The following is a 25,844-nucleotide window of genomic DNA, read 5'->3' on the forward strand; positions in this document are numbered from 1 at the left end:
GCCAATTTAAGAACGAGGAGTTTCTTTTGCGCAGTTCTAATCAATTTATTGATTTGCGAGTGTGTACAGGATTTCTAATGAGTTGTAGATGTGTTACTTAATGTGGTCAGTTTCTGATTTATCAAAAGGATTACATGTTCATAAACAGATTCAAGTTGGTGGTGTTGTACTTTTTGACCTTCCCTAGATGTTGGGATATTGAGAGACTGCAGGTTAGTTCCTGATAAACCAAAACAGGAGCGCTTCGCATACTGGTCCCTAATCCGAAGGCTGCATTTGCATCAGAAAGGTAAGAATACATCAAACCAAACTCTGAATTATTTGCCTCTGAACGTATCCACACATTGCAGCCATATTAAGCTAAGTTTGTAACAGTTTAAATGACGTGCTGTGATAAACTAGCTAAGGTCATTGGGTAAAGATAATTAGCTAATTGATTAAACATGATATTATGTAAGCAACAAAAGCAACAAACGACCTCTGAAAAGTTCCAATACGTGTACATGAACTAAATTCTCTTTGGGGTTTTATCTACAGTTTAAAAAACAAAACTTATTTTATCAGACACAATAAAAAGTTCTGTATGTAATACTATACATACTACACATATACACAGTATATATACATTACCCAAAGAAATCATAGTCTTGATCCCCAAAAATGTATAAAGTGTGGTGTGTGTATATATACATAGATTTAAATCCCCCCAAAATATAGAAAAGCTATAGAATAAAGTCATTAATTCTTCCACACTTGATTGTCATGTGATCAATTTTTGAGTTGTGGTGTTTTTATTTATTCTGTGGGCATAAAAGATGTTTTGCAATCGTACCTATAAGCCTTCAGGGTTAATGAAACTGTGTCAGCCTTTCCCATGATGCCACTCCCTCTAGCTGATGGGCTGAGATTTTAGCTCTCTTGCTCCTTCCTTGTCTAAGAGTTAGTCCGCCAGTCATCGCTGCACATCAGGTATTGTCTGAACACAGATACATGGATGATGTGCTTCTATGTAGAGACAGATACCAGGGGACTCAGGGCTTCCCTCAGCTCCTACAGATGGAGGAGGAGGGAGGAAAACACCGCCCTGGACCCTCAGTGGACAACAAGACCAAGGAGGAGGCTGTGATCAAACACCCTGTGAAAAGGAAACAGGTAGATAAAGTGTTATTTAATGAATATTTGTAATGTATCTCCTTCAACAATAAAAGTCCTAGCATCAGAACTACCATCCTTGGTTTAAAAAGGAATATTTACTTGTGATTAGTTATACAGAAATACCAAAAGTACTCAAAGTGAGGACTACAGTTATGTTATTATATGATTTGCATGTAAGATGTGAATCAAGTAACTAGCCATCAGGTAATGGAGTCAAAAGTACATTTCCCTCTGAAATATGTATAAAGTGGAAGTAAACAAACTTCCACCACTGATTTCAGACACAAGAAGAAGGCAGCCCTAGCAGGAAAGCTGTACAGAAGAGAAAGGGAAGACAAAGACAAAGAAGAAAAAAGAATGTCTTAAATTGTCCACAAACTGAAGATATCAGAAATCAGGACACAGAGGAAAACACAACGGAAGAGTCGCTGACTACAGCCAACCAAATTCAGGAAACCAAAGCAGAAACCAAAGCATCCGATCCCCAATCTGAAACCAGTCACTGCCAGTCTGAAACCGATGGATCCGCGCAGAATACAGAAGACAGTGAAGAACAACACCACAAAAGCAAAAAGAAAAAGCAAATGGTGGGAGCTCAGACTCAGACAAGGAAAAGTGAAGGCACTCATAGAGTAACACAGACTCCAGTCATTATTCAGAAGACTCAGGAAACACAGACACAAGCTGCAGACTTCATTGAGGCAGAACAAAATGACTGCACTAAAAAGAGTCAACCTGTGCAAGAAGCCCCCTCTCACCAAAACCAGGAAAACATGCCTCAACCAATGCAACAGGGCGACAAGGTCTGTGTCCATGCAGAGAGTAACACTGAATCAACCGGATCCCACATCGAGCAGAAGCCAAGAGAGGGAAACCCTGAAGATGCAACCCAAGATGAAAAAATATCTGAACCCAAATCTACTGCCACAGTTGTGTCTGGAGAGGTGAATAGTGAGAAACAGTCCAATGCGGCAGAAGGAAGCAGGGAAACAACTCAAGAGAGACAGTAAGTAGGTCTCCATTATTTACTGGGGGGGCCATAAAAAAAATATTGATCCCAAATTTCTTCTATCCTATTCTCTCCCCACAGGGATAAGACACCAGTGAGGCCACCACCTGGAGTTCCTATGTTCACCTTTCACATCTATGCTGTGTTAGACAAAAAGTTCAGATTCAATCAGAATCTCGACGGGCTCGCACTGTTTTATGACGGAGGACGCTTTGAACTTGACATCACGCATTTTGTGTGAGTTTGATTATTGATTATTGACATACAGTTTTCAGCCTTAGTAAGTTCTTTATTCTATGTGCCTCACATTTTCTTTCAGCGGTTTACCAAAGGTAGGATATTTGGTGGAGGCCAGTATGTCCATTGAGGAAAAACAGTTGCAGGGCAGAACCTTGACCTACTCGTACGGCGTGGTTCAACGGCACAAAGAGATATTGGAGACGGCTACAAGATATATTTTCCTTCCACACTATTTGAAAGTCAAAGGTAAAGCAAAGAAAACAATCTGCCTTGTAAACTCAGCCTGGGAATCCATAGAACATTTGTGTATTTTAAACTAAACTGATCCTCTGCCATCCCTCTGCCTCATCTAGAGATGCACCTTTATGAAGGCTACATTGAACGGCTAGACTCTAGTTCCACAGTCCAATCTTGGTGGCAGACTGGCCTTGCTCTGACTGGCTGGAGGAAATCAAAGGGTTTAGAGATTTCAGAAGTCTGGCAAAACTCAGCACACACTCTGCTGCACAGAATCTTCGAGAAATGGTCACCGTCCAACAGAGAGAACACAGAGAGCTTGTGTGAGAAACTGAAGACTTTTATGTTCTGTCTTAGTTCTGTTCCTCAAAGACTGCATTATCCAGACAGATCTGTGCCCCCTGTGGTCAAGGTTTGTAAGACAACAACATTATTATATTATACAGTACATTACCCAGAATATCCCACCATCATACAAATACTATATTTAAATTAACAGGTATCAGAGCTGATTTCGGAATATTTGATCGACCTCCTAAAAGGAGAATCAAAGGAGAACCCCTCTGAGATGCAGAGCGGCCCTCTTGTATTCGGCCTCTCTGTGTTTATGGTGACCAGGAGCTGCAGCATCGAACTTGGCAGGAACGGCTGGGCTGACCTTTGCCACCTGGTGTCCTCAAATTCTGCAATTGACAAGAAGAATCTGGAGGGGTCGCTCACGGTCTTACCCCAAGCACAACAGTAGGTTTTTGCAAATAATTTGTAGCAGATAACTTTGTAAAAGAATAACAACTTGGATTTGATTTGATCCCATTTGGAGGAGTTAAGAACATTGATTAAACTTTGTCCTCTGTTTGTTTCCCTCAGCATTGTTTTGGGTCTGATAAACCACTGTGCACAGCAGATGGTAGCAGAGCTCGTCCTGCTCGTTCCTCTGCTCCTCAAGCTGAGACAGCCAGGAGCCGACGCGATGAAAGTCGGTCCGACTGTTGAGGAAAAACATTGGTCAGGACTCGACAATGTCGACTTCAGCAGGTTCAGAGAGAATGTACAGTCTTTTCCTGAAAAAAGAAAGTGAGTCTCTCTAAAGCAGCTTTAACTGTTTCTCTGTGATTGTGATGGTGCTTGTGCTGACGGAAATCATTTCCACAGGAGAATGTTAACTTTGATTCAGAAGAGATTACCTGCGGCCCAAGAGATGCCTCTGGTTTTAGTGAGCTGGTTATCGTTGGTTGCATTTGAGGACCTTCCTGAATTCTCCAACCTGACAGGAATCCTTGTGGAACACGTGATGCAGAGTTTGTTATACAGGCTTCGAAGATTTGCAGAGGCGACGGATAACAACAGAATGCCAGAGATTATCAAGGTAAATACGGACTCAACTGAAGGAGAGAGAGAGAGAGAGAGAGAGAGAGACACAGTCTGAGGCACAGCAACAACAACGATAGTACCCGTGTGAATATGATTGATAATATTAATACAAATAGCAGGACAGGGTCTTCGTCTCTACAGGTCAGCCTTCCACAAGAGCCTGTGAGAGGAGGGAGCAAAGAAAACTCTGATCAAGAAGTAAAGTTAGTGAAATGCACAGATAGAGAGGGGAGAAGGAGAGAGGAGCTCAGTGCATCATGGGAAGTTCCCCAGCAGTCTAGGCCTATAGCAGCATATCTAGGACCTAATACCAATTAGATGTTAGGGTTGTGAATGTTAGATTTAGTCCTTTATATCTAACCTATAAGGAAACAAAGGTCAAAGGATACAATGTGTCCTTTAAAACGATCCATGGTAATCATTTTGTTCCTTCCTTTTTTCTTTTTTGTTCCTACTCCCAGCACACGTCAATCATCTTGACCGATGTTCTGCACAAAGCAGAAACAGAGAAGAAAAGGTAATGAAATCTGATCTATTCTTGTCCTACCGCTGATGTGCTGTGACGTTCTGCTCCCTGTAATATCTGCGTCATCCTTTACAGAATGATTGAATGTGGACACGTCAGACCAGCCTTCATAAGTAGCATCGTTGTGGGGGTTAGTGCATGTAGAATGGCCCGAATCGTCCCCTGTTACCAGCTTGCAGTGCTGTCCTTCCAACTGGTGTTAAAACTAGCAGAGGCTGTGGACGCTGCACTTGTGAAAGAGGTATTAATCTGATCGTTATATGCTTTGATTGCTTTATTAGGACACTGTAACTGAAATTCACTGTATTATTGTTCTTCCTTTTTAGTCTCAGGATGAACAGTTTGAGACCCGGAAGGAAGAGCTCTTGAAAAGACTTCATAACGTGCAGCAGGGGATCAGCGATTGGAGAGATGGATTACTGAAAAATCCCCTCCTGAGTGCCTACAAATCTCTCAGCTACCCTAAGGAAATTGAGGTGAACAGCTTATGTGTGTGTTGTGTTTCCTGTGCTTCAGTCCCGACCCAGTAACCCCTAACCCCAGTCTCAGTCGTAAGGCGTAATATATAATGACAGTGTATTAATCATCAGATGTGGGACGCTCTCCTGGCGGTGCAATGCTCTGTTCAAGACATTTCATCCCAGTGGAGGTTGAGAGTGGAAAAGGACCTGAAGAAAAGAATCTGTACGGTACGAGATTACCTATTAAACAGTTTAAAGGCGATGGCTGTGTTGTTTTTTATGTTTCTTATTGTCAGCAAATCCTACGAGAAGACCTTATCCTCCTAACATGTATTGTCTCTTTAGCCAAAGCCTTTTGTAGACATAATGAACACACACGTTGGTTTCCTTTGCAGGCTGGTGAGGTGGAGACGATCCTGGTGTGCTGCGTTGATTCATCCGCCGACGCTATAAAGAGAAGCCATGATGTCGTGCAGAGCTGTTTCTACAATCAGTGTCACTCTGCTATCAAGAGCATCTGTGAGGTAGTTTGGGAACAATCGTTTAAAAAATCATGCCTCAGCACTGGAACTCAGATAAGCAACTCCACAGCTTCAATGGAAAATGTATTATGATTATCTATATGATGACAGGACTTGCTGGGTGTATGATGATACTGAGTGTGTTCATCTTTTCAGAAAGGACAGGAGGGTGACTTGATGCGAAGGCTGAGCTCTACAACAAAGGATCTCCCCGAATTCATCCTTTCCGCTGCTGTGTGTGAATCGGCAAAACGATTTGAAGACGCATCTGTGACGCAGCTGCTTGAGCCACAGTCTGCCGTCAACCACCTCCTTTCTTCTGGTACTTTATGTCACTATTTCTTATGGTTATTTTAATATGAAGGTTTTCAGTCTTCTCAGGATTCTTTGCATTTTGTTATCCCCACAGTAGACTGGAAGAGCATACGGGTAGATGAGGCTGCTGGCCAGATTATCCAAAGCTGTCAGAGCGCACTGGAATCCCTGGTGAAGTCTCTTCTTCAAGGAAATGTGCCTGTGCAACACCTACAGACCAGCCTGAAATACAAAGAGCAGTTTAAGAGACTTTACCACCAGTGTATGCTCCCAAAACATAATCATTTTACATTCATAAGCACTAATATGATGTTGGACCTCTTGTTATATTGTTTGTGTAACTTCTTCCGCAGATAAGAAAAACAAGCCGAAGCTGATCCTTCCTGATCCGGAAAGTCTCCTGGCTCAGAGAGAGGAGGAGTTGAACTCTTTCCTGCAGCGGACACAGCAGATCGATACCTTGATGAAGATGATGGCAAAGGTGACAGAAAGCATTGCAGGTGAATATAACGAGAGAATAAAATCATTCCATCATTAAAGACTTGAGTTTTGCTGATGATTTCTGAACTCCAGCTGTAGCCTGTCGGGTTCAGTGGGAGCGGACAGCTTGATCTACCTTGCTGTCTCTCTCTCACACACACACACACACAGGGGAGAAGGCACTTTTTACCATCATAAACAATAGTGATGATGCAATACCATCTCACTTAAGTTTTTGAATTCTTCTCTAACCTGTGGTCTTGTTTCTCCAGTTGCTGACATGTCCACTCTGGAGGAGCAACACAGTGCAGATCACCAGCATGTAAGCCTGAACAGACTGGTGCTTCTTCAACCCTATGATGCTGAAGGGAAGTGCAACAATCCCACACCTCTCCAGGTCCTGTGGTACAGCACCGGTCCTGACATCTTACAAATGGCCAGAGAAATACACCATCTGCATCACAGCAGCCTGATTCTCTCGTTGTGGGTCAAGCAGGCTTCAGCTGTAGCATCTTCAGGCCAACCCTGCACGACGCCTGTTTCAGTGACACTAACACAGATCTGTGACAGAATTTGGAAGCCCCTGCTAACAAGTTTCTGGGGCCTCAGTGTCAGTATCGCAAATGCAAGCATCACTTTCAAGCAGCTCGATGAAGTATTGGAGGAATTGGGCGACCGTGGAGATGGGAAGCTGATGAACAGGGAGCTAACTCTGATCTCTGAGAAATTGAATTGGGAGAGAGTCACCCTTGAGAAGAACTGGGTGGCTGTGAGACTCCGTCAGATCCAGGAGTATCGACAGCTGCATGAGGCCGCAGCTGCAGCCAGCGCAATACTGAATATTGCTGAAGACATGAAGCTTTCTGGGGACTTCACTCAAATCAGCACTCTCACCCAATTGGTAATCCACTCATATCATATTCAATTTATAATAATGAATACATTTTTGTGGGCTTCATGGAGGAAAACACTTCCTTATTGCCACAATCTTCTTTGTAATGTTTTTCAAATGTACGTTCATTTAACAGGAAGACGACGCCTTTAAGCAGAGGGTCCTTGGTTCTCTTCAGGCTGATCTGTTAACTGCCAAGCATCAACTCTCCGCTGTTACCAAGCAACACACTGCCTGTCTGCAAGAGTTTTTAGCAAGCCATACTCTCATCAGCTGGGTGAAGGACACCCTTAAAAGTAGGACAGTTCACATAATTCCCCTCGTTCCCTAATCGATACCTTCTTCTTTTATTCTTTGGTATTGTCAGCAGTTAATTGCGATCTTGTTTTTTCTCTCCCTCAACAGGTATGAATGATGTGAAGGTTTTTGTCGAACTGGCTTCCATCACAGCCGGGGAGAACGACACAGAGATCGACCAGGTGGCCTGCTTCCATGATGCAGTGCAGGGCTACTCCCCCTTCTTCTACTCTCTCTCCCCTAGAGCTGGTTTCATTGCCTTCATGACCTGTGCCAAGCAGGTGTGGGATGCCCAAAGTAGAGATGAGAAACTCCCAGAGAAATTGGTATCTACTGTCTTCCTTCCTGTTTTATATATTGGCTGTATTTTAAGAAAACACCAGATGTGACATTGATGCTGTTGGATTTAACCCCCAGAGAGAATCCACTCGTTTGCTGAGCTGGTTGAAGAGCCTGAAGGAGACTCACGGCTCTGTGGAGCAGTCCTCTCTCTCCCTGGCTTCTTCCATTAACACTCATGGTGTTTATCACATAGGATGGTCTGAAGAGAACACAGAGAGGGTAGGTGGACATTATGATGATAGTATGTCTTTATTCTGGTGCTTAAAGTCTTCCAGATACTTCTTCTTCTTCAAGATACTTCCTTTGGGTAGCTCAACAAATAAAACATCACTTTTTAAAGTTGTTAATTGCCTCATTGTAACGTTTACCCGATTGGATGTTGACTGCAAACCCTCACTGAGTCATGCATGGATTAATTCTTGAAGATAGGATTCAAATTGTTGTTTCAAATATGCATGATGTATTCAGTGTCTGTTCTCCAATCGTTTCCAGAGATGTTTACAGAACATTGTTCTGGCCAGAGTGAAGAGAGGCACAGAGGAGAAGGACTACAGACTTGAAGAGCTGCTGGAGCTGCAGAACAAACTCATGCTGATGTCATCCAAAGGCGAGCACAGCAAGGAGCAAGTCAATAGGTTCACCGAGGTCAGTGACATTTAATGGATGTAGCGATGTGGACCTTCGTAAATGTCCGCCATTTGTTCCGTGTTGATTAACTTGACTAACCCCAACCCCCTGTCCGTATACTTTAGGTTTTTGAAGGAGTACAAAGACTGAGCGCTATCCTCCTCCAGATGCAAACAACAGGCAACATGCTTTTCAGGGAATGGCATGTTCAGGTTCATTGCTCTCCTGAACAGCAGCCTTGCATCGGAGTGACGTTCTCATCCCTGAAGGGTAAAGACATTGTGTACTCTGGGGAGGTGACAGAGATGCTGCAGAGGCTCGCTCATTCTATGGATAAATGCCACGAAGAATGGTGCTCCCTTATCAGGGAGAAGCGCTCGGACTTCAGCTTGCTGAACCACTACACTTCACAACAGATTGTGTACCTGTGTCACTGGATACATAAAGTGTGTCGACGCCAGGCCCCGGTTCCTCACCAGTTGTGGCATTTACTTTTCCCTATAAAACCCGATTGCAGCCTCGATGACGTCAGAGTTGCTTATGGTAATGCCACAGGTACGAGTCACCATGAGACATCAGAAGGTGAAGAGTCAGAGGATTTGATTCAGTTTTCATCAGAGGAGGAGGAGGATTTGACTGAATTTGGCTCACAGGATGAAGATAATAGTTGTGATATGAGCTCTGATGATGGCAGTGTGGAGTGTTCATCCTCAAGCAATGCTAGTCGTATCGGGATGGACGAAGGAGAAAGTCTAGACAAGCTGTGGCGACAGTTCAAAGATAACATGCCTCAGTATCTCAGTCAGTACTTAGACATCTCAACCCTGGCCCACTTCCTCTCAAATCTGTCTGAAATGAATCCGCAACACATGAAAAGGAACCTTCCGACTCCTCTTCAGGAAGGGAAACCCAATCTTGTCCTGTGTCCAGCGGTGGAAGTGTTTAGTTCCGTCCTGTCTTTTTACATGGCGAGCCCCGAGCTTCCTCTGCCGTCCACTGACGAGGTGCTGTTCTGCAAAGAGGAGACCACAGAAGAAGAGGTAGAGATTTTTCTCCGTCGCACTCTCAGCCAGGGATCCAAAGGAACCTGGCAGAAGTTATATTGTCTGGTCAATCCAGGACTGTTGAGCTATGACGTCAGTGTGGCCTGTGGTGAGCTGTTTGAGGACCTTGAGAAAAGTGGGAATCCACACTATCGTTTGGTGATCGTCAGTCCTGTCTCCCATCAGCACAAATATGTGCCGTCTTTCTTCAGCAACTACAAAGTACAGGCTGGTGTGAGCGTGACAACAGGGACTGCGAAAAGATATCTTCAGCACCACTTTGCACAAAAGATACTACCACAAAATCCTCTCTCCCAGGTTTCTCCAGATCAGCTGTCAGTCTGGATAGTGTCATCTCAACGCGCAGCTGTCGGTAAGGGCAACCAGATTAGATTAAAGCCACAATACTCAATGTTACTACTGTAAGTAAATGCATGATAGATCTCTTTTCTATCCACAGGGAAATCCCTTTATGTGGATCGTTTGTTTCAGAGGTACCAGGAGAAATCTCGGAGGGCAGTCCATATCCGAATCAGGCTGATTGAGCCATGTGTCGATGTAGACTCCTTGATAAAGAGTCTCTTAGATAAATTGGCCCCCTTGAGAGAACAGGACCCCGTGCTTCTACACATTGACGCTGCTGCAGTAAGTCAGCTAGAAACGACCTCTACATTTACAGCTGCTTCTGTTGTTGTTGATTTGAGCTTGAGCATGTCTTCCATTTCTCTATGTCTATTGTCAGGTTAACACCGGTCTGGAGGAGATCCTGTTCCATTTGTTGGTGCTGAGCTGTTTGAGTGACAGCCATGGCATGCTGTGGAGAAGGAGTGGAGTTCAAATGATCACCGTTGAGGTTCTGAGGCCATACACATCCCCTCTAAACCAATCAAAGCAGGTATAGATATCATTCTCAAAATCAGAACTCAAGTTTCTGACATGTAACTTAACACACACCATCATTTATCACTTTGTGTTTCATCACACAGATGAAGCTCGGACTTCTTGACATTCTACCCACCATCAATTGTAGACCTCCAGAAGAAGTGATGCAGTTATTGGCCAGGCAAGAGACGGTGACCTTTGACCCACTCATGGATCAGCAAGAATTCCGCAGTGAGGGAATTCAAAGACCCTATCAGTATTTACAGCGATACTGCAGAAACCAGAAACTGGATCAGTTTAAGTACCGGGAAGGATCTGTAACAGGGACTCCAGCTGATTGTCTCAAACATCTCCTTAGTAATTGTGGGATGCGAAACCCATCTTGGGCTGAGCTTAAGAACTTCTCCTGGTTTCTGAATGTGCAACTGAAAGACTGCGAGAACTCCATTTTCTGTGATCCAGCCTGTCTTGCGGACCAGCTGCCTGGTTTCAAGGGCTTCATCGTGAAGTTCATGATTCTGATGGCAAGAGATTTTGCATCGACATCCCTGGACACGTCTGATGAAAGTCTTTTGCCTCACATTGATCCCAGTCAGGAGGAGGACTCTCTGTCTCATCTGACAATCCGGAAACATTGGGAAAATGAATCTCACCCCTACATTTTCTTTAACGCAGACCGATTCTCAATGTCGTTCCTTGGATTTAACGTGAAGCAAGTTGGAAACGCACTCAGCGCGGTCGATTCTCACAGTCAGAAGGTTCTGATCGAAAAGGTGATGTCACACCAACTCTTTGAAGGTTTGGAACGACAGCAGATCTCCCTCACTGAGGACTTTGATCGGCTCTCCCGTCCAGACAAAATCAGAAGGATCTCATTGGTTGTCGGCGCTAAAAAAGGAATGAGGAACAGAGATTTTGATCCAGACCCAACCTATGAGCTCACAGCTGACAATGTGATGAAGATGTTGGCTATATATATGAGATTCCGGTGTGGTATTCCAGTGGTCATCATGGGAGAGACCGGCTGTGGGAAAACTCGTCTAGTCCGTTTCCTGTGTGCTCTTCAGAGGGAGGACAGACAGGTACAGAACATGGTACTGATGAAGGTTCACGGTGGGACCACAGCTGATATGATCTACAGAAAAGTGAGGCAGGCAGAAAAGCTGGCAGAGGAGAACTGCAGAGCACACAGACTAGACACCATTTTGTTTTTTGATGAGGCGAACACCACAGAGGCCATATTTGCCATTAAAGAAATCCTTTGCGATCAAACAGTGAAAGGAGATCCTCTGAAGCTAGACAGCGGCTTGAAAATAATAGCTGCCTGCAATCCTTACAGGAAGCACTCAGAGGAAATGGTGGAACGTTTGGAACGTGCAGGACTAGGGTACAGAGTGAAGGCAAATGAAACAGAAGACCGCCTCGGCAAAATCCCCCTGCGAAGACTCGTCTACAGAGTTCATCGTTTACCTCCAAGCATGGCTTCCTTGGTGTGGGATTTTGGCCAATTGAATGATCGCACTGAACTATCCTACATCGTACAGATAGTTCAGAACACAGTTGAGGACTGTAGTTTGCCGGTGAACTGCAAAGACATCATTTCATATGTGCTTGCTGCCTCCCAGCGATACATGCGAAGTAGAAAAGACGAGTGCAGTTTTGTGAGTCTCCGAGACGTAGAGAGGTCGATGAAAGTCCTAGTTTGGTTTCACCGGCGTTTCAGCGTTCTTTTCCCCGACGAACGCCATCTCAGTGAGGCTCAAAAGACTTGCAAGTGCTTGATTCTTGCCATCGGTGTCTGCTACTACCCGTCTCTAGTGGCAAAAGAAGATTATCTCTCTGAGGTTTGTCAGTATTTTCCAGGCCCACTCTGTTCTTCTAAGGCATTGCAGGAAGAGATTTCCACCTGTCAAGACTTCTTCCTTCAAAACATCAGGACAAGGGAGACCATCGCCAAAAATGTTGCCCTTAAAGAGAATGTCTTTCTCATGGTGATGTGCATCGAGCTCCGAATCCCGCTCTTTCTCGTTGGCAAGCCAGGAAGCTCAAAATCCCTTGCGAAGACAGTGGTCGCCGATGCCATGCAAGGCCAAAGCTCCCACTGTGACTTGTTCAAGACACTCAAGCAAGTACATATGCTCTCTTTCCAATGCAGTCCTCACTCAAGTCCTGAAGGAATCATTGCAACATTCAGGAACTGCGCCCGGTTTCAGAAGGACAAAAACATGGATGAGTATGTGTCAGTGGTGGTGCTTGATGAGATAGGACTAGCAGAAGATTCCCCTCAGATGCCCCTGAAGACGCTTCATTCTCTTTTGGAGGACGGTTGCGTTGACATCGACCAGCCAGATCCGTACATGAAGGTTGGATTTGTTGGAATCTCTAACTGGGCTCTTGACCCTGCAAAGATGAACAGAGGGATATTCGTGTCCAGATGGGATCCGAGTGAGGAGGAACTCGTGGAAACTGCCAAGGGAATTTGTTCGTCCTCGAACCAAATTCTGTTGAAGATCAAACACCTCTTCCCAGCTTTGGCCAAGGCTTTCCTCAGCATCTGTGAAAGGACCTCAGTGAATCAATTCTTTGGCCTGAGGGATTATTACAGCTTGGTGAAGATGCTCTTTGCTGTGGTCAGATCTTCAGAAGAAGAGCCAAATGACAGAGAATTGGTCGAGGCCATTTTGCGCAACTTCAGTGGTCAGCCAGACGGTTTTGACCCCGTCACATTTTTCCAGGAGGTTCTCCAAAACATTGCTGAGATTCCCAGGCCAAGCACCTTGCAAATGGTCAAGAAGAATCTCGATCGCGACGACAACTACACAAGCCGGTACCTTCTTCTCCTGACCACCAATAATGCAGCTCTCCACATCCTTCAGCAGCAGATCTTTGCCAAAGGAGACAATCCATCCCCTGAAATTGTCTTTGGCTCAGGATTTCCAAAAGACCAGGAATACGCCCAGATCTGCCGGAATGTGAATCGAGTGAAAACATGCATGGAGACCGGGCGTCCTGTCATACTCCTTAACATGCAGAATCTCTATGAAAGCCTGTACGATGCCTTGAACCAGTACTATGTTTATCTTGGTAAGCAGCAGTATGTTGATCTGGGTCTCGGCTCCCACAGGGTTAAATGCCGCGTCCATGCAAGCTTCAGACTCATGGTAGTCGAGGACCAGAAGAAGGTTTATGAGCTTTTCCCAGTGCCGCTCATCAATCGGCTTGAAAAACACCGGGTGGACAGGAGCACAGATCTGTCTCCATGGCAGCACAGGGTTCTAAACAAACTCAAGGACTGGGTGCAGGACTTTGCAGGTGAAGCCTCAAATGATTTCAAACTGTCTGACACATTTGTGGGTTTCCACGGTGACGCCTGTGCCAGTGCTCTCTTACAAGCGCTAGAAAGCAGGACGCAAAGAACAGGCACAGCAAAGCAAGAGCAGGTGAGCGATGAGGACGAGATGCTGAAAGAAAGCGAACCAAACAACATGGAAGGAGAAACCAATGAGAAGGACACTCAATCAGGGGATGAAATGAATTTGGAGGTTGATGGAAAAGAGGAAGATGACGTAACAATGGAAAAGATTGACAACGTCTCCTCTGAGATGTTGGATGAGGACATGAGTGTGAATTCTGTCACAGATGAGAACATAGAAAAAATGGAGACACAGAACGTTAATGAGGAAGAAGAGGTCTTTGAATTGGCCAAACGTTTCTTGTTGAACTGTGCCACTCCCGACTCCGTGCTGAGGCTGAAAGACTCAGATGTATCAAACCAGGAGAAGGAGAGACTTCATGAAATGTACTTCCAACAACAACATCATCATTCACTCAGAGATTTCCTGGAAGATTACCTCGCTCAGCATCAGGGGTTCAGCAAGTTTCTAGAGGTATGCTATTAATGCTCATGATTTCTTCACAATGCTTTGGTCTTATAAGTTTTAACCCCCTACTGTCTGCTTTGTCATTTTCAACAGATAACCACATTCTCCAGACTGCTGACCAGATCAGATGTAAGGGTTATAGCTCAGGCTTTGGGTCTGCACACAGAAAGAATGCTGCTGCTCTCCCTCCACCAGTTTGACACAGAAGTCTCTTTCTGCAACAAGATTCGGTACACTGCCTCCGATACATTTCATTTCAATGCTTAATTAGCTGCAACCCTTAGTAAATTAGACATTCAACGATTCTCTCATCAAATGTATCAGGGGCTTCCTTCAAGACGCCGGCCACTCCCTTCATATTCTGTTAATTCAGATGGACCTGGAGGAATCCCTCTGCAGTGATGAGCTCATAGCATCAGCAAAGTAGGCCTCACTGTACAACACACACTGATAATGATGTACTTCTACAGTAAAAGGTGTATGACATTGTTTCAATGACTTGCCTCCAGATATCACACCATGAACTACCTGATGTCACTGCAGGCTCACACATGCTGGGTGATCTTCATTGTAAAGGTGTCCAGGATTCGAAGTGAGTCTCAGTATATTGGTTTCCAAGGAGGTGAGTGTTAAGTAGGTCAACATCAACCTCATGATGCAGTTAGTTCTTATTTTCCAGTAAGTAAGCAAAGATTAAATACATTTTTGTCTCGTGCATGCAAGGTATGTGGCAGTCTGTGCACGTTGATGACCTGATGGATACAGACGACATGAGCCTGAACATTTTGGCTTTTTGTGGAACTTGTATCAGCGACCTACTCAACCCTGGAATGTCAGGTAGACACTTCACCCTCTGAGCCGTAAATGCAAGTAATGGAGTTAAGGCTGTATTCACACCTAGCCAGTTTGTATAATAATTATTGTTTCTTGGTCTTCAATAGGACACAGTGACGTAGAAACAATGGGGGAAAGGAAAAAGGTGAGTACACATTAGAACCTTCATTTGTAAAAGTATAATGGGGTTTTTTTTAAATTGCTATTCATACTTACAACTTGCAATCCTGTTGGTTTACAGGCAGACATAGCTCACCTCCACAGCCTGTCCTTAGTGAGGTCATGCATCCAGAAAGCTGTGGGTTTGCTGAGGGACCAGCTTGACACCAACATGACATCTAGGGTCATGCAAAGAATTCACATACTTCTGAGTCTTCTGGGCCCCGGACAAGGCGAAATAGGAAGTAAGCATAATCAAATAATCAATCTCCAAACCTTAACCTTGTGCTTATCCCAACTCAGTCTTGCATCATGAGTAACATCGTCATGTTTTTGGAAGAGCGCTTCCAGGAGGTGTTGTTATGCAGACTGGCAGAGGCCTTGGCAAAGAGGGAAGAAATGATGCCCTCTCCTGCCGAGTGGGTGAGCAACGAAGCCAAGAAACGTCAGGCTCTACAGGAGGGAGGAACTCTGAGGTGAATCTTTCTTTCGATGTGAAAGAAACTAGAGACATGTCTTAAAGAATGGGCCAGTTATAAATGAAGCCCTTGGTCTCTCCAGTGACCCTGGTGGTCAAATTTGTCAACTTTCTCTGTACTCTTTCCTCTGTCAGACACACCCTGTGGCGCTGTCTTCAGTCAACCGTGACGCCTGTTTTGGCCAGCATGTTTGAAGTTATGGACCGATATGCCAATCTGGGCCTACTCTCTGAAGGCAGGCTCAGTCAGGGCCACATTGAGCTGTGGTTGGACATCATGGCAGATACACAGATCTTACCCCTGTCACCTCTTCAAAACCCGGGGTAATTTCTTTTTCTGTCTCTGATCGTCAAAGTAAATTGAAAAACAGACATTTTTATTTTTTCCTGTTAAAATAATTTGTCTTATTTCTAGTGTGCAAGACCGGGAAGTCCTTGTGCATCACCACTTCATGCTGGACAATGAAGAGCAACCCTGTGCTGCCCCGTTCAGCTGGCTCATCAAAATCAATTGCGAAAGCTTATGGGAAGAATCTGAATTCATACCAGGTTGGTGTTGGTTTCAGAGGTTGTTATTTGGAAATGACTCAAATTCTGGTTATTTATTTCATTTTCCCTCTGCTCCTCAGTCAGAAAAGAGGATGGCACAGAGAGTATACTTCGGTTTGTGAGTAGCTTCAACAGCAGCAAACTGGGCAGCTACTTACAGAAACTCTCACCGGGAGAGAAACTGGAATTTGGTCATCACTTCCTGCAAGACTTCCTGTTGCTCACTCTGAAGATCAAGTCAAAGAATGAACTCAGGGTATAGATCTTACAATTTACACATTTAGGTTCGCAAAAATGAAGACAACTAAACTGTGCCAACTTTGACTTTTGACTCCTCTGTCATGTTCAGGTGTTCACCCAGGCAGTACTGGGCTGTGTGTCTGAACTTCAGCAGCTCATGGGCGCAGACTCTGACCTCTCTGCTGCTTGGATAATGGCTGCTGCCAAACACTACTTTCGCCGGCTAGACACGCTGTCTCACATATTCCGGCTTCAGCCCCAGTTAGCTACTGAAGTGCTTCAACAGCATTCAAAGACGGAGCCAATCAAAATGGTGAGAACAAACTCTTTTTGATATTGAATAGTTTGAAATCAATTCTTCTGATTTTTAAAACAAATTAGTTATTAGGGAAATCATGGTAATCTCTTTTACTTTGTTCAGGTTGAGGACATTTTAGCTCTTGGTAACTGTGCTGAGAGGACCAAGTTACTGACTGTCACCTCCCTGCAAGACTGTGAATCCTTCCTAAGCCAAGTGGAGCTTCTGCAGCCATGTTTGAATCGAGCCTTTGGCCAGAAATACAGAAGCCTCTGTACCCAAGACCTTCTGCAACAGTTGGACTCCATTAGGTTGGCCTTCAGTATTTCAGTTTAGACAGGAGAGGTGATTGTGTATTTCTTTATTAATTATTATGTTATGTGACCTTTCAGGACTATGTGGCATGGATTGCTGGTTGTTGCGTCTTTCATCCAGCACATTATTTTTAAAGTCAAACAGAGAGACCTGCGATTGAATGAACTGGCTCTCAAACACTGCAACCTCCTCTGGCATGTGAGTTCAAATGGATGTCGGACACATAATTATGGTGATGACAGAATGAGGGAACTGCAAACAAAAGTACAAATTATGGAAAGAAGAAACTAGACATGTTTTCTTCTCTATCTTTCTAACAGTTGATGGAGGACGCACCTGACATCAGGAGTGTGGACACATTGGAGAAGCTGATTCGCATCCTCAACTCTTTTCATGCTGAGTGTATCAGTAGAGATCTAAGGTGTGACTCAACCCTCAATTGTTTTGATTCAGTATCATAAAATGTCACCATTTTGCCAATTTAGGCAATACAGGTTATGTGGAACATCTGTATTTATTTCACACTGATTTGTGTTTTTCTTAAAGGTATGGTATTACTTGCCCAGTTTGTCTGCGGGGCCTCACAGAGCCCAGTGTCCTGCCCTGCCACCACGTCCTCTGTCTGCCCTGCCTCAACCAGTGGCTGGCAGAAAGGGATTCTTGCCCTAAATGTAGGGAGGAACTGCCACCTGATTTCCAGCCAGCAGTTTCTGAAACTGTCAGGTGAATTCTAGTTCCCTGAGTGCTTTATGTAGTTCGCCCATGTATCCATTAGTAAGATTTCTTAAGAACTTGCCTTTTTCTTGAATATCTGTCAATATCTTGTTTTTGACTCTTCAGGGCCGCACTTAAGCAGCAAGAAGAGATCACTCACTGCTGTAACTCCTTCTTCCTGGAAGTGGTGTCCAGGTTCTGTCTGTCAGAGGAGGAAAGGCCAGGAGTGGGAGTGGTAGAGCTGCTCTTCTCCTTACTGGTCTCTGTTGACGGTCAGTGACAGACGTAACACTTCAAACTTGCGATGAGAGCCAAATCATTTATGATACTGTTCGGATGAAGCACTCACCCACAGATGTGTGTGTGTGCGATGCAGGCGGTGTTTACAGGACCCGAGAGCTCACGCCCTTCCTGGAGTGTGTGGATAACAGTCCTGTGGTCCGATCTGTTTTGCCTAAACTCCTGCTGCAATATAGGTACAGAGCTGAATCATCAACACAGTCACATATGACAGTTTGCATGTTGGCTAACAATAATGTGTCTTATCAGTTTTAAACAGGCAAAGGCACACATTCAGACCTATCTAAAGAATCTACAGGACAATGTTTTGGATAAAGACGATCGCACTGAACTGTACCTGCTTTTCGTCAACTGCTTCCAGGTAAAGACAACTTCACTTGATAGTATTGCTGCTAGAAACATAAACCAACATCCCCTCCTATGTACCGCCGGATGTTTGCTTGGGTCAGGGTGAAATGACTGCACACCATAATTTGCTCTTGAATTCCTCCCTCCCAGGACTCTCTGTTGTGCTCAGAATCAAGACAAGTGGAACAGGGGGAAAAGCGACAAAGGCAATTTCAAGAGGAAGTCAAATTCCTCAGCAGGGTCGCCAGGACGCAAGTTGCAGACATACAGGAACAGCCGGCAGAGTTCCTCCTTGATACAGCCAGGCTACGAATATGCCTGGTGACTGCTGCCCAGCTGCTGGAGGAAGCCATGCATCAAGGTGTGACAACTAACAATGAATGAGTAATACACAAATCGGTCACAATATGGATGTGTGACAGTAATTTTCAACTACAAAGGAATACTACTAATGCCCAACTAGTGTTTCAATACTGTCATACTTTGAACATGAATAAATAACCATCATTGTACCGTAACAAACAGGGATGTTAATCACTATATCCGCAATTCTTGTGTCCTCAGCACATACTGGCACACGCACGGAGCCACATGCTGATCAGTACCTGCAGCAGGTAAAGGCGGTGTGTGAGTATAGGAGGAATGACTGGCACAGAGTGTACCTGCTTAGAGCCCTCCACAGACACGCTGGCTTGGACTGCATACAGGCCCTGATGAACAGTCCTACCTGGAGATGGATCTTCCCACCAGAACTCCTCCGAATGCAGGTACAGATAATGTATACACTGTTGGAGACACAAAGCTCTCAGATGATGTTCCCTCTCTTTAGAGCTACAGCATTGAAACCTTACCATACTTACAGTAATGTGTAGTACCAAGTGTCCACGATGAAGTCTTGACTAAATCCAAACAAGGAGAAACATTCCATAGTATTTAGAAAGAAGTAAACACAACATGTTGTTTCTTACAGAGGAGGACAGTGACCAGCGTGGACTATTTCCTGTGCCTTGGTTCATCATACAAAACTCTGAGGGACGCTGTGATCGAGGTTCTGCTGGAAAACAGATCAGACTCTCTCAAGACAGAATTACAGGTCAGGGAGACTCTAGAGCGCAATGTCTCGTATTAAATGGTTACGTTTAAGGGGACATATTCTGGTTTTTGTTCTGTCCACCCAAATCTTCAGGTATATTCAAATTATTGATTAACTTCTACTTCTCTGTTGTGTAGAAGTTGAGAGGTTCTCAGCCAAACTTCCTTGCCTTGGCCGTGTTCAGACAGATCACCTGTCGTTATAGATCCTCTGATGCCAACATGATTCCAGCTCCTCAGGTCAGTTTGAGATCAGATTTATTTACTCTTTGTATCGCTCCAGACTCCAAATTCATTGTGATTTAATGTTCTGCTTTGGACCCGGGGCTGTAGGAGACTGGCAGACTGGAAAGCCACCTGAGAAACATCAAGTCAAAGGAGTTCAGGGAGTTCTGCACTTCGCTTGTGTCCAATCGCATCGGTGGTGTGGCCTCACGTCTTCAAATCAGTCGCAGTCTCTCTGCTCAGAGGTTCAGCCTGCTGGAGCTTCTGGTCCATCTGGACTGTGTCCTCCTCAGTGGAAACTCTCTGCTGCTTCCTCTTTACCAAATTGCCTTCCAAACTCATGTCTCAGTAAGTATTGGCAGAGAATGACTTCACCTAAAGAACTATGACATAATGTGGCAGTTGCAGAAGGAGATATGGTAATAGAATAATGTTTGTTTCAAGACTGTTGACAAATGTTTGCTATGGAACTAGAAAACTAAATGAATGTCATCTTCCCTGTAGAACTCTTTCCTGCCAACCATGCCAGATGATAACACAAGTGAAGCTCTTCGGTGGCTTAAAGAGAAGAAAACCATGTACCGTAAGTATTTGATTGGTGTGCAACATGTTGATTTGTATATATCGTATAGTATTCAGTATAGCAGTGCGTTGAAAACTGTTTTACGGAGCAAATATAATCTTATTATGACTGCTATCTCTGTCAGCACCCCTTGTCCCTGGATTGATCTTGATGATGTCATGTCTTTTACATTTTTTACAGGTTGTGCCAACGGTCATCCAGTCTTTGTGGGCGAGGTACGGTCTTAACATCTTGTACTGTATTTCACGCAATTGATTTTGAGTGATGTGATGACCTATTTGTTTACATCTTGCATGTCTTTCATAGTGTGGAAGACCAGTGGTCCTATCAAGCTGCCCTGACTGTGGAGTTCCAGTTGGTGGCGAAAAACATGCTCCAGTCCAAGGATTTACCCCAGGGGGGGAGAGGTATGAACTTCTCCAGTCAACAAGATCTGTGACATTGTTCTCTCTGTGAGATATGTGTGTATTCACAATTTAGTTTCATCTCTCCGTCTGTTTGTGTAGTTCCGGAGATCAAACCCGGAGAGGCCACATATTAGGTGAGGCTCGTCTCAGGTCTGAAGCTCCTGAAAGACAGGTGACCTACGCTCAGTCCTGCATCCTACGTCTGCTCATGCACCTTGCCATGCTTCAAGGAACTATAAACAATCTGAGAGTGAGTTTGCAACCTTTTTCGCTATAAGAACACAATATGGAGTTAATTTACAGTATTTTTGAACCAAATGCTTTGTTGTATCCTTGATGTAGGGAGTTAGTAACATGATTCATCCCAGCACATCCAATGTTCTCGACTTCTTGTGGAAACACCTGGAGAAGGACATAACAGTGTTGAGTAAGGCTCTGGATCAGAACTTAGACAACACAATGGTTACGGTTCACTTGATCCTGAAGACCTGCATGGAAAGCACTGGAGGTAATATTACTGTTCAAATGATTTTTAGACAAATTCAAATGAAAACATATATGACATAACGTTCCTGATTTTTCACAAAGCTTTCCGACAAGCAGGAACTGATTTGTCATCCAGACAAGGACGGGAACAGTGGGAGAAGCTGGTGTGTGACTCTGCCATTAGTCCAGTTCTTAAAGTAAGTAATACGGTTGGTTGATGAAGGCCCAATTCTTTTTTTAACAATAGTAGATTTAGGTTAAGAATACAGTGTATTTACAGAAGAAATTCAAGAGTTTGAGCAAAACAAAATCATTGTTTTGCGTCTCAACCAATCATAAATCTATAAGAGTTATAAAATACTAATGTCAATTGTCTTTCTTTGTGCTATAGTCTTGTAAAGTTCCAACCTTCTGCTCCTTGTTTTCAGCATTTCAGTAGGACTTTGGCTGAAGCCCAGGATAGGATCAGTGCTGATGATGGACTTGCTGGAAGTCCCCTAATGAAGGTCCTCTTACAGGATCCAGGGCCCATGTTGTCCCTCCCCTCTGACTGTCCAACACGTCGCTCCTCCTTTTGGAGTCTATCTGAGACGATGACAGTGGAACGCTTCTCTCAGCGAGTAGGAGAGGCTCAACACCGCAAGTCCTTACACCTGCTTATCCTGTTCCTCAAGAAGGTACCAATTTTAGAGACTGAAGGGACTTCAACTTGAAGATACACATACAGTAGCACTCACACCACCTCAATGTGTCTTTGTCCCAGATCCACTGTGTGCACCAGTTACACCACCTACCAGAGTTGGCTGCATTACAGTTGGACCTTTTGAGGGTCTTTCCTCTGGCATCCGACTCTACAGCCCAGAGCATTGACACGATGTTACGGAATATACCTGAAGGTATAATGACATCTTTCATTTTTAGTCAAATGTACAACACAAACACACACACACACACTCATATCAAACTGTCCCTCATTATCCAATCTTGATAGGATATCAGAAAAAGATACTGCAAGAGAGAGTGGAGAGATTCATTCAGGTGTGGAACTGCCTGAGAGTAGAAGTGGGAAACAGTGGTAAGCATGTTTGTAACATATGCGTATACAGTTTGTGTTCATGTTGGGATGTCTGATCTGTGTTTCTGAGTTTGTTGCCATGTCTGTGAATATACTTTACATCAACAGACTTGGGTGTGGATGTTGAATTGTGTGAGAAAGAGGTGACAAAGGAGAGCTCTGGAGAGTTCCTGATACCATGTCGACGCGGCCCTGGGTCATGTCTTCGGATACTGGTAGACCTCCTGACCGAGACTCATAACAATTTAGTGAGAGAGGCCAGAAAACTGAGTCACCAGAAAGACAGGTCAGTCCATCTTGTCCTGTTCCAAATGTAAACGCTATGATGAGATGTTAAAGATACAGTATGAAGACTAATCATGGATATTTTCTTCTTCCCTCCTCTTCTTATTTCTCCAGTGAATACTCTGTCCCACTGGAGGGGATCTCCGAAACCCAGCTGACCCTATGCCACCCAGAAAGAGAGCTGCTACCATTAGTTTTAGCCCACTGCCACTACACCTTGAAGAAAGGCAGTGAGACAAACAGTTGCTTCAATCTGTTGGAGATTCAAACCCAGCTGGCCCGTCGCTTCTTGGATGGAAAACCACTCATCCAAGCGGTACAAATTGAAAGCAGTTATACTACTAAATTTGAAGACCAAGTTGTGTCAAGTATTCAAATAAGCTATACTATTGTTCCACTCTGATTACACTCAGGACACATCAAGGTACTTGAACAGACACCTTCAGGATTACTCTGAGGTTCTAAGAGAGGTCATGGGCAAGATTCCTCAGGTAAATCCATTTTATTTATTATGACCTCCACCTAGTTTGTAGTTGGTAGGATATTGAAGTATGTATAAAGGAGGCGCCTCCTGTCTGCTCACAGTTTGTCTGTCCCTCTCTGCAGGAACCACTGAAGGGTTCTATCATCAGTGCCATGAAAACGGTGTTGCGTTCCTACACAGATGTCTGTGACGCTGTGTTTGTGGTGGATATTGGCCTGCGCTTCCTTGGCATGACGGGTGGACCGCCCAAAAAACAACTTTTGTCCTACCTCACCGATTCTCTGCAGATGGGCTCACAGATTTCCATCAGTGTCCTCAAGGTAGAAACTTACCATGTAGTGTTAGTGTTCATATATAACGAATATGACGAAACGCCGCTACCTGCTGGATTTATTGAAAACTGCAGTGACCATGCCTTGCATTATTACATTACATTACATTACGATCATTTAGCAGACGCTTTTATCCAAAGCGACTTACAATAAGTGTGTTCAACAAAGGTAGATAAAAGAACTTCAGGTCACAAATGTTCATGAAATGTTCATTATTTAATGAACATTTCAGTTTTGGCGGTTGAACTTTCAAACACTTCTGTTTATGGTATGATTATCAGCTGGGTCTGATATTTTGTAATCATTGAATATTTCTGTCATCTTCATTTTAGGCTCTTGGAGACAGTGAACTGAAACACAGCATACACACCTGGCAACTCCTTACTTGTTGGAAATCTGAGCTCATGCTGTCTAGAAAGGAAGTAAGTAATAATAAAATCAATCAAATGCTGCAATTTTATGTAAGAAATTTGATCTAAGCACAAACCAGACACAGAGTCCCCCCCCTCTTGGTGTCCACATATTTTCCGTGACCCCTGCTTAACACCAGTGAGTGACCACAAATAACAGATCTACTGGGCTGTAAATCCACTGGGAGTGTGCCATTTGACACAGTGGGTGCTTAGAGTTTCTCCCCAGTAAGAAAGTCAATTTGAGGAATTCCAGATCCACTTTCAGCTCTTAAATACTTCACAGAGTGTTCTTTAACTCTTTTACACCTAAATTAGCTATTTAAGGAATTATTCTGTTAATGCATATTTTATAACACCTTTTCTGCACAAATAAAACATATTGTTATTATATTGCAGGACCCATTTCAGAGACTACCCGCAGAATTCCAACAGCAGCTGTCTGCCGAGGAGAGGAAAGGCCTAAAAATGTTCCTCGCCGTCACAGATGTTGACACATTCTCTCTTGAGTTGCATGAAATCCTGCTGCTGAAGACGAGCAATTCTGTGCCAGAACAGGGATACTCACCACAGTGGGGGTAAGAAACCACCCATATCATCCAAAACTCTAAAACAATAGATCAACTTTTTTTATTGTAAGTGGGAGCATTTCGGAGATTTTTGAGATTCAATTACCATGCCATAGTAGACCTGTAGCTCATAGAATGGACCCTTGGGAAGACAAACCATTGAAAACTCACCAAAAGCTGCAATAAACAAGGAATAATCAATGGTGAGGACAGCCGAGAATTGTTTAATGGTCAAAGAAATAAAGGAAAAAGTCTTTGGGCTGCAAATATTTCTTTTTAAAATGGGGTTCTTGTCATAAACGCAGATAAGGTCCTGGATTTTCTTTGAGAAAATAAACAAAAACAACAAACCCTGACCCCAATGAACTCACAAATTGTACCATTTGTAAATTCAGGATCTGTAGAGACTAATGTAACAAACAGATGATAACACATTCTCAAACATCACTGACCATTATGTCCGTTTACCTTTCCGGGGTGTTTCCGTGTAAAAGAATGCTGTAGCACCCGAGTGAAAGAAGTGTGCCTATTGTCAGTTCAAAGATTACCACCCTTCTTTAAAGGAACCCATTGTATGTGGGCCGTCTTCGATCACAGCAAAGTGTGGAGGTCTCACCCTTAGCTTCCCCCCCTTGGGAGTTTGAGCCTTTTGACATCTAGGGCCTGAGCGTGACCCCTCCAGGCAGCCATCTGTCAGGGGAAAGCAGCTTAAAGAGTGTCCCCTCTGCAGCCATAGGTCATCTCTACTGATACAGCAGCTGGTCAGGGAAGTGGATGCAATACTAATGTTTGTCTCCCTACCCCGCAGCATCAGGACGACTTTAGAGATCCGTTTGGAGCAGAAGGAGCTTCCACCTTTGCTGAGGCTGGAGTCTTTGGCGGATGACATCACACTAAGCAAAGGAGCTGATGTGTGGAAGGCTGCTGTGGTGTTTAAAAGAAGATAGATCTATACACGTTTGTTTTATTTTAAGTAAATCACTCCATGTAAACGTGTGTATATCATTATTCTTTATCTTTTTGTTTGCAAGCTTTATCAATGAGACATACACTAACTGGATTAGTAATTACTGTATTCTATTTGGTACAATGAGACATTATGATTATGTAGATGTGAATGTAAACTTTTAAAAGGCAAAACTACATGTAATGAGAAGAGAAGAAGATTATTGCAACATAAAGGAAAATAGGCCTATAGAAATGGAGTGTGTTGTGTTTAAGGGACCAATTATAAATCACTTGTGAAGGGAATTGACTTATTTTGATTTATTTACAAGCTTTTTCCAACACTGTTAACTGTGAAAATGTCATTTGTCATCACGCCTCCCTTGCAAAGTCAACCTAACTGTCCCTGGAGCCACGCCTCTTTTAGCTGCACAGGA

The 25,844-nt window shown here is 43.9% G+C and overlaps 1 protein-coding gene across 4 annotated transcripts; it reads left to right on the forward strand.

The window, feature by feature from the left end:
- Positions 1–198: 198 nt before the first annotated feature.
- Positions 199–25,717, forward strand: rnf213b (ring finger protein 213b). Of its 4 annotated transcripts, none has more exons than XM_076152210.1 (65): positions 199–289; positions 1,014–1,152; positions 1,437–2,161; positions 2,246–2,401; positions 2,484–2,650; positions 2,758–3,053; positions 3,141–3,382; positions 3,509–3,715; positions 3,794–4,007; positions 4,474–4,529; positions 4,614–4,779; positions 4,865–5,014; positions 5,129–5,227; positions 5,395–5,523; positions 5,677–5,842; positions 5,930–6,097; positions 6,189–6,335; positions 6,588–7,216; positions 7,344–7,503; positions 7,613–7,830; positions 7,922–8,065; positions 8,339–8,491; positions 8,599–9,889; positions 9,977–10,161; positions 10,259–10,411; positions 10,503–14,285; positions 14,373–14,509; positions 14,604–14,702; positions 14,789–14,901; positions 15,003–15,116; positions 15,221–15,258; positions 15,355–15,517; positions 15,613–15,748; positions 15,886–16,074; positions 16,166–16,299; positions 16,380–16,555; positions 16,649–16,852; positions 16,961–17,148; positions 17,230–17,350; positions 17,473–17,573; positions 17,699–17,875; positions 17,993–18,138; positions 18,243–18,342; positions 18,416–18,527; positions 18,665–18,875; positions 19,079–19,281; positions 19,485–19,607; positions 19,745–19,846; positions 19,940–20,179; positions 20,336–20,414; positions 20,595–20,629; positions 20,721–20,821; positions 20,921–21,071; positions 21,164–21,329; positions 21,410–21,504; positions 21,736–21,984; positions 22,071–22,203; positions 22,299–22,382; positions 22,491–22,668; positions 22,782–22,983; positions 23,081–23,158; positions 23,274–23,471; positions 23,816–23,905; positions 24,293–24,471; positions 25,271–25,717. In XM_076152210.1, exons 2-65 carry the CDS (start codon positions 1,057–1,059, stop codon positions 25,407–25,409), a joined length of 15,384 nt encoding a protein of 5,127 aa, XP_076008325.1. In that variant the 5' UTR covers positions 199–289; positions 1,014–1,056; the 3' UTR covers positions 25,410–25,717. The 4 variants fall into 4 exon arrangements, with proteins under 4 accessions (XP_076008325.1, XP_076008327.1, XP_076008326.1 ...); XM_076152212.1 differs by having other exon boundaries at positions 21,425–21,504; XM_076152211.1 differs by having other exon boundaries at positions 5,933–6,097.
- The last annotated feature ends 127 nt before the right edge of the window (positions 25,718–25,844 follow it).

This window comes from Genypterus blacodes, unplaced genomic scaffold (assembly GCF_046128005.1).
Source record: "Genypterus blacodes isolate CSIRO-AG114 ecotype Tasmania unplaced genomic scaffold, CSIRO-AGI_Gbla_v1 ptg000055l_1, whole genome shotgun sequence".
Classification (NCBI taxonomy): Eukaryota; Metazoa; Chordata; class Actinopteri; order Ophidiiformes; family Ophidiidae; genus Genypterus; species Genypterus blacodes.